General features: G+C 40.3%; 1 protein-coding gene across 1 annotated transcript; it reads left to right on the forward strand.

Moving 5' to 3' along the window:
* The first annotated feature begins 5520 nt into the window (after positions 1-5520).
* On the forward strand, positions 5521-6691 carry LOC118944472 (C-C motif chemokine 13-like). The gene is made up of 3 exons (XM_036964000.2): positions 5521-5907; positions 6072-6189; positions 6433-6691. The coding sequence occupies exons 1-3, from the start codon at positions 5844-5846 to the stop codon at positions 6566-6568; spliced, it is 318 nt and encodes a 105-aa protein (XP_036819895.2). The 5' UTR covers positions 5521-5843; the 3' UTR covers positions 6569-6691.
* Positions 6692-8823: the final 2132 nt, after the last annotated feature.

The following is an 8823-nucleotide window of genomic DNA, read 5'->3' on the forward strand; positions in this document are numbered from 1 at the left end:
TGCTCAACGTCCTAAAAATCGCTCAGCACATAAAAGAAACCAGCAGCTCCAAATTCGCTCCATTCATTTTCAAATGCATACAATACAAGTCAAAAGTTGACACACCTACTCAAGCAAGGGTTTCTCTTTATTTTTACATTGTAGAATAGTGAAGAAACTATGAAATAATACATGTGGAATCATGTAGTTTAAAAAAAATTTAACAAATCAAAATATATTTTATAATCGGATATTCTTCAAAGTAGCCACCCTTCACCTTGACAGCTTTGCACACACTTGGCATTCTCTCAACCAGCTTCACCTGGAATGCTTTTCCAACAGTCTTGAAGGAGTTCCCACATATGCGGAGCACTTGTTGGCTGCTTTTCCTTCACTCTGCGGTCAAACTCAACCCAAACCATCTCAATTGGGTTGAGGTCGGGTGATTTTGGAGGCCAGATCATCTGATGCAGCACTCCATTACTCTCCTTGGTCAAATAGCCCTTACACAGCCTGGTGGTGTGTAGGGTCATTGTCCTGTTGAAAAACAAATGATAGTCCCACTAAGCCCAAACAACATGGAATGGCGTATCGCTGCAGAATGCTGTGGTAGCCTTGCTAGTTAAGTGTGCCTTTAATTCTAAATAAATCAGTGTCACCAGCAAAGCACCCCCCACATCAACACACCTCTTCCTCCATGCTTCACAATGGGAACCACACATGCGGACATCCTCCATTCACCTACACTGCGTCACAAAAACACAGCAGTTGGAATCAAAAATCTCAAATTTGGACTCTTCTTCCTATTGGTGTCCTTTAGTAGTGGTTTCTTTGCAGCAATTCGACCATGAAGGCCTGATTCACGCAGTCTCCTCTGAACAGTTGATGTTGAGATGCGTCTGTTACTTGAACTCTGAAGCATTCATTTGGGCTGCAATTTTTGAGGCTGGTAACTCTAATGAACTTATCCTCTGCAGCAGAGGTAACTCTGGGTCTTCCATTTCTGTGGCGGTCCTCATGAGAGCCAGTTTCATCATAGCGCTTGATGGTTTTTGCAATTGCACTTGAAGAAAGTTCTTTACGGAAAAATGTCTTAGAGTAATGAAGGACTGTTTCTCTGATTATTTGAGCTGTTCTTGCCATAATATGGACTTGGTCTTTTATCAAATAGGGCTATCTTCTGTATACCACCCCTACCTTGTCACAACACTAACTGATTGGCTCAAACACATTTAAAAGGAAAGAAATTCCACAAATTAACTCAAGGCACACCTGTTAATTAAAATGCATTCCAGGTGACTACATCATGAAGTTGGTTGAGAGAATGCCAAGAGTGTCAAAGGGAAAAGGTGGCAACCTTGAAGAACCTCAAATATAAAATATATTTTGATTTGTTTAACAGTTTTTTGGTTACTACATGATTCCATATGTGTTATTTCATAGTTTTGATGTCTTCACTATTATTCTACAATGTAGAAAAAAGTTTTTTAAAAATTAAGAAAAACCCTGGAATAAGTGGGGGCGGTAGGTAGTGGGGGCTGTAGGTAGTGGGGGCTGTAGGTAGTGGGGGCTGTAGGTAGTGGGGGCGGTAGGTAGTGGGGGCGGTAGGTAGTGGGGGCGGTAGGTAGTGGGGGCGGTAGGTAGTGGGGGCTGTAGGTAGTGGGGGCTGTAGGTAGTGGGGGCTGTAGGTAGTGGGGGCTGTAGGTAGTGGGAGCGGTAGGTAGTGGGGGCTGTAGGTAGTGGGGGCTGTAGGTAGTGGGGGCTGTAGGTAGTGGGGGCTGTAGGTAGTGGGGGCTGTAGGTAGTGGGGGCTGTAGGTAGTGGGGGCGGTAGGTAGTGGGGGCTGTAGGTAGTGGGGGCTGTAGGTAGTGGGGGCTGTAGGTAGTGGGGGCTGTAGGTAGTGGGGGCTGTAGGTAGTGGGGGCGGTAGGTAGCCTAGTGGTTAGAGCATTGGACTTGTAACCGAAAGGTTGAATCCCCGAGCTGACAAGGTAGAAATCTGTCGTTCAGCCCCTGAACAAGGAAGTTAACCCACTGTTCCTAGGCTGTCATTGAAAATAAGAATTTGTTTTAAACTGACTTGCCCTAGTTAAATAAAGGTAAAATTAAAAATTAAAACAGTGTCTTGCAAAAGTATTCATCCCCCTTGGTGTTTTTCCTATTTTGTTGCATTACAACCTGTAATTTAAATAGATTTAAATGTTGATTTCATGTAATGGACAAAATAGTCCAAATTGGTTTAATAAAATTTAAAAAAGAACTTGTTTCAAGATTTTCCAAAAAATAAAAAACAGGATTCTGGTGCGTTCATATATATTCACCCCCGTTGCTATTTATCCCCTAAATAAGATCTGATGCAACCAATTACCTTCAGAAGTCACATAATTAGTCAAATAAAGTCCAACAAAGCCCTTTGAAATGAAATTAATTCAGAGAGAGAGAGAGAGAGAGAGAGAGAGAGATAGAGAGAAAGAGAGAGAGAGAGATAGAGAGAGAGAGAGAGAGAGAGAGAGAGAGAGACTGAGAGAGAGAAATTGTATCATTATAATGCCTTAAAGTTACTCAGAAAACATGTTACATTGTATCAGAAAGTCAACCAAGTTGTTACTATCATAAATATATTTTTTTACAAGAGAAATAGTTATGTTTCTCACAGGTCAGATGCCTCAGATCATTTAAAGACTTCATACTGGCAGCGTACAAGATAAAACTATTATGCCATCACACAACAGAACACTACAACTGGAACAACACTCTCAGAAACAGTTGCACACAAAGAAATGGTCAAACCACATTATAAAATACCCTGTTTCTTAATGAACATGTTTGTTATTTACGTGCCAGTTCAGTTACTGTCAGTCCCTCCCTGTTTCCACCAGTAACTCTGTGCAGAACTGTGAACTCTGGCTTCAAGTTATTACAAACATTTTGAGAATGACAATGAGAGAAGAGTGCTGCAGTGTTTGTACTTAGAAAACCTGCAGTCATTTGCATCATACAAAGTTCTGGTGACAGAACGGGGAAGTGAGAGTTAATTAAAAAGAGACGTCTCTCTTTACTTGAATCTTTCTGATCTGAACTGAAACAGGATACTTGGTTCAGTGCGTGTGTCAGCTAAATATGTATCTTCTACTGAACCCTAATAAATTATATAGATAGAGAGACATGGGTCAGTCAGTACAATTATATAGACAGATGGGTCAGTCAGTATGATTGTAGTCAGATGGATCAGTCAGTATGATTGTATAACAGATGGGTCAGTCAGTACAATTATATAGATAGAGAGACATGGGTCAGTCAGTACAATTATATAGACAGATGGGTCAGTCAGTACAATTATATAGACAGATGGGTCAGTCAGTATGATTGTATAAACAGATGGGTATGTCAGTATGATTGTATAGACAGATGGGTCGGTCAGTATGATTGTAGAGCCAGATGGGTCAGTCAGTATGATTGTAGAGCCAGATGGGTCAGTCAGTATGATTGTATAACAGATGGGTCAGTCAGTATGATTGTATAGACAGATGGGTCAGTCAGTATGCTTGTAGAGCCAGATGGGTCAGTCAGTATGATTGTATAACAGATGGGTCAGTCAGTATGATTGCATATCAGGCCTACAGGAAGTCTTCTGTCATTTTGAATACAAAACATAATGGAATCATTTTTCTAGAATTTCTTGAAATTATATTTTACAGTAAAAGGCTGTTTCTGCTGAGTGTGAAGTGAGTGTGAGTGTGGGTAGAGATAGAGTAGAGAGATAGAGTATACAGTAGTTTAGGGAAGTTGGTGTGAGTGTGGGGAGAGATACAGAGTCTACAGGAGTCTAGTGAAGTTGGTGTGAGTCTAGGGAGAGATACAGTCTACTGTAGTCTAGTGAAGTTGGTGTGAGTGTGGGGAGAGATACAGAGTCTACAGGAGTCTAGTGAAGTTGGTGTGAGTGTAGGGAGAGATACAGTCTACTGTATTCTAGTGAAGTTGGTGTGAGTGTGGGGAGAGATACAGAGTCTACAGGAGTCTAGTGAAGTTGGTGTGAGTGTGGGGAGAGATACAGTAGTCTAGTGAAGTTGGTGTGAGTGTGGGGAGAGTACAGTAGTCTAGTGAAGTTGGTGTGAGTGTGGGGAGAGATACAGAGTCTACTGTAGTCTAGTGAAGTTGGTGTGAGTGTGGGGAGAGTACAGTAGTCTAGTGAAGTTGGTGTGAGTGTGGGGAGAGTACAGTAGTCTAGTGAAGTTGGTGTGAGTGTGGGGAGAGATACAGAGTCTACTGTAGTCTAGTGAAGTTGGTGTGAGTGTGGAGAGAGTTAGAGAGTCTACAGGAGTCTAGTGAAGTTGGTGTTAGTGTAGGAAGAGATACAGAGTCTACTGTAGTCTAGTGAAGTTGGTGTGAGTGTAGGGAGAGTACAGTAGTCTAGTGAAGTTGGTGTGAGTGTGGGGAGAGTACAGTAGTCTAGTGAAGTTGGTGTGAGTGTGGGGAGAGATACAGAGTCTACTGTAGTCTAGTGAAGTTGGTGTGAGTGTGGGGAGAGTACAGTAGTCTAGTGAAGTTGGTGTGAGTGTGGGGAGAGATACAGGAGTCTTGTCCGGTCCATAACTGCCCATAGTATATCAAAACATTTCCTGTCCTTGTTTTTGTGAAAAGCTAGGGATGGGTTTGGATAAATGTAACCACTCTCAAATTCATAGACAGAGCTACGGATGGAAGGACTGACCATCCACGATGTCAACATTATAGTTTTAACCACCTTCTCTGGATATACAGTGGGTGTTTACATTTCCTATGTTTTAAATTATAGTAAAATAAGCTTATATTCTGGGTTCTGATGGGGTATGACAGTTCAACTAAACTCAAGAAGCCTTTAGAAGTTATATTCATCAAGAATCAATGCGTGTATATCATTAATTTATTAGTTCAATAATGGATATAGCAACTGTAGAATGTTTTTGTTATAAACTCGACCAGGGATCAAACCACCAACCTTCCAAACTGAGGGAAGACACAAACCACACCACACTAAATCTGAGATTAATTTATAAAATATTCTATGATTTAATTTCACTATGATGTAAAGGTTAACGGTATGCTACAGGTTTTTAATCAAAATACACACATCCTAAAATCTGCATTTAAAAGTTGAAAGACACATAGTTGATTTCAAGAATTACTTACAAACTAGTTGGTGATGTAGAGAACTTAATTTAATCTGAACAGTTGTATTTGATGTAATGTATCATATAGTATATAGTCCACTTTAATATCCTTCCTTTGACATGCAATTCTCCAGTAAATGTATTCTGAGTAGTTCAGAAAATAGCAGCTCTGCTGAACATCCTGGAGGAAACAGAGTTACAGAGAATTGAGGAAGAGGAACCTGAAGGGCAGAATGTTCGTTCTTAGAAAGATATTCAGAGTGAATGAGGGTATAAAGGGGAGATTCCCCCGTCAATTGTTAATGGGTTTGATGGACCAGCTCTCTGTATAAAAGACAGGTCAGATCAGACCTCAGACATAGAACCAGAGCATCAGCTAGACTTCTGACACAGAACCAGACCAGAGCATCAGAGACCAGAACATCAGAGACCAGAACATCAGAGACCAGAACATCAGAGACCACAACATCAGAGACCAGAACATCAGAGACCAGAACATCAGAGACCAGAACATCAGAGACCAGAACATCAGAGACCAGAACATTAGAGACCACAACATCAGAGACCACAACATCAGAGACCAGAACATCAGAGACCAGAACATCAGAGACCACAACATCAGAGACCAGAACATCAGAGACCACAACATCAGAGACCACAACATCAGAGAACGTCTCAGACAATACAATCTTCAGCATCTCAGCCATCTCTGAACCATGAAGACCCTGACTGCTCTACTCCTCCTGGGACTGCTCTGCTCCCTGCATACGACGTCTGCAGGTGTGTGTTTGTGTGTGTGTGTGTGTGTGTGTGTGTGTGTGTGTGTGTGTATGTGTGTGTGTGTGTGTGTGTGTGTGTGTGTGTGTGTGTGTGTGTGTAGCAATGCTGTGTAATACGCTGTTGGAGACCTGGAGATCTTTATGTTAACTGTGGTTTGTTTACAGGTGTCATCGCGTTGGAAATAGCACCTGACTGCTGTATGAAATTCAGCGCGAGGATCCCTCTTCAACAAGTAGTTTCTCTCAGAACAACCTCCAGTAGCTGCCCTCGCAAAGCACTGATGTAAGTAAGCATAGTCTACTGTAAACTGTAAACATCTGGTCTAGCCTGGTCCCAGATCTGTTTGTGACTTCACGTCAACTCCTTGTCATGCCAAACAGGACCAGGAGTGACAAGGAGTTGGTATGATAGCACAAACACACCTGGAACCAGGCTACATCCAGGCTACACTGTACAAGACAAGACGGAGCATTCATATTACAGACTGGATGCTCTGAGAGACAATGTGTTGTGTATCTGTTGCAGTTTCATCACAAAGAAAGGGAAGACATTTTGTGTTGACCCTTCTGAAGCCTGGGTCCAGAGTCATGTGACCAAGATTGAGAGCAGATCGACTACTGCCAAGACGACGATGATGTCATCAACCACCATCACCCCCTAACACCCTAACCCTTGTTGGTGCACTTTAAAGGGAATAGGTTGCCATTAGTGACGCAAACCTTGTCATGCATGTCTATACCCTATCTGAGATTGGTATGGATTAGGTTCAATGTAATGTACTAGGTTAATATCCTATCTGAGATTGGTATAGAGGAGGTTCAATGTAATGTACTAGGTTAATACCCTATCTGAGATTGGTATAGAGGAGGTTCAATGTAATGTACTAGGTTAATATCCTATCTGAGATTGGTATAGAGGAGGTTCAATGTAATGTACTAGGTTAATACCCTATCTGAGATTGGTATAGAGGAGGTTCAATGTAATGTACTAGGTTAATACCCTATCTGAGATTGGTATAGAATAGGTTCAGTGTAATGTACTAGGTTAATACCCTATCTGAGATTGGTATGGATTAGGTTCAATGTAATGTACTAGGTTTAGGATATACTAATTGTTTATTTTTCTAAAACTGTAAAAATATTTGACATGTAACTATTCAGTAACCTATTCAATTAATGTATTGATGGATATATATGGGTTGTAACTAGGTCTATTCTACTGATATAGATATTAATGGGTTGTAACTAGGTCTATTCTACTGATGTAGATATTGATGGGTTGTAACTAGGTCTATTCTACTGATGTAGATATTGATGGGTTGTAACTAGGTCTATTCTACTGATGTAGATATTGATGGGTTGTAACTAGGTCTATTCTACTGATATATATATTGATGGGTTGTAACTAGGTCTATTCTACTGATGTAGATATTGATGGGTTGTAACTAGGTCTATTCTACTGATATAGATATTAATGGGTTGTGTACATGTTCTCAATCTGCAGCTGTTTAAATAAATCAAGTACTCTGAATAATTCTCTGACATTCATTTCAGCATTCTTAATGTGTTGAGAATATACATTAAGTTTCCCAAAAATGAGGAACACCTATGTAATATTGAGTCTCCCTTTTGACCCTCAGAACAGCCTCAGTTAGTCAAGGCATGGACTCCACAAAGAGTCTCATGTGTTCCACAGCGATGCTTGACAGTTCTGTCAAGTTGTTATTTTATTTATTTAACTAGGCAGGTCAGTGAAGAACAAATTTTTCAGGGACAGAACGACAGATTGTTACTTTGTCAGCTCGGGGATTCGATCCAGCAACCTTTTGGTTACTAGTCCAACGCTCTAACCACTAGGCTACCTGCCACCCCCAAGTTGGTGGATGTCCTTTGGGTGGTGGACAATTGTTGAGACGCACGGAAAACGGTTGACGTGAAATGTTCCTAATGATTTGTGCACTCAGTGTATGACTCCCTCTGTCACACGTCATTTCAAATCCCTCACATCGATCGCATCAAAACTGACTGATGCCATCTACTGGAGCAAAACGGAACTAACTTCCTAGACATTTCATTTTTATTATAGACTGGTGTAACGCTGTAGTAACAGTCTGTTACTTTATGAACTGGTATAATGCTGTAGTAACAGTCTGTTACTTTATGAACTGGTATAATGCTGTAGTAACAGTCTGTTACTTTATGAACTGGTATAATGCTGTAGTAACAGTCTGTTACTTTATGAACCGGTATAATGCTGTAGTAACAGTCTGTTACTTTATGAACTGGTATAATGCTGTAGTAACAGTCTGTCTGTTACTTTATGAACTGGTATAATGCTGTAGTAACAGTTTGTCTGTTACTTTATGAACTGGTATAATGCTGTAGTAACAGTCTGTCTGTTACTTTATGAACTGGTATAATGCTGTAGTAACAGTTTGTTACTTTATGAACTGGTATAATGCTGTAATAACAGTCTGTTACTTTATGAACTGGTATAATGCTGTAATAACAGTCTGTTACTTTATGAACTGGTATAATGCTGTAATAACAGTCTGTTACTTTATGAACTGGTATAATGCTGTAGTAACAGTCTGTTACTTTATGAACTGGTATAATGCTGTAGTAACAGTCTGTCTGTTACTTTATGAACTGGTATAATGCTGTAGTAACAGTTTGTCTGTTACTTTATGAACTGGTATAATGCTGTAGTAACAGTTTGTTACTTTATGAACTGGTATAATGCTGTAGTAACAGTCTGTTACTTTATGAACTGGTATAATGCTGTAGTAACAGTCTGTTACTTTATGAACTGGTATAATGCTGTAATAACAGTCTGTTACTTTATGAACTGGTATAATGCTGTAGTAACAGTCTGTTACTTTATGAACTGGTATAATGCTGTAGTAACAGTCTGTTA

Source organism: Oncorhynchus mykiss, chromosome 26 (assembly GCF_057628025.1).
Source record: "Oncorhynchus mykiss isolate SJ-2025 chromosome 26, ASM5762802v1, whole genome shotgun sequence".
Classification (NCBI taxonomy): Eukaryota; Metazoa; Chordata; class Actinopteri; order Salmoniformes; family Salmonidae; genus Oncorhynchus; species Oncorhynchus mykiss.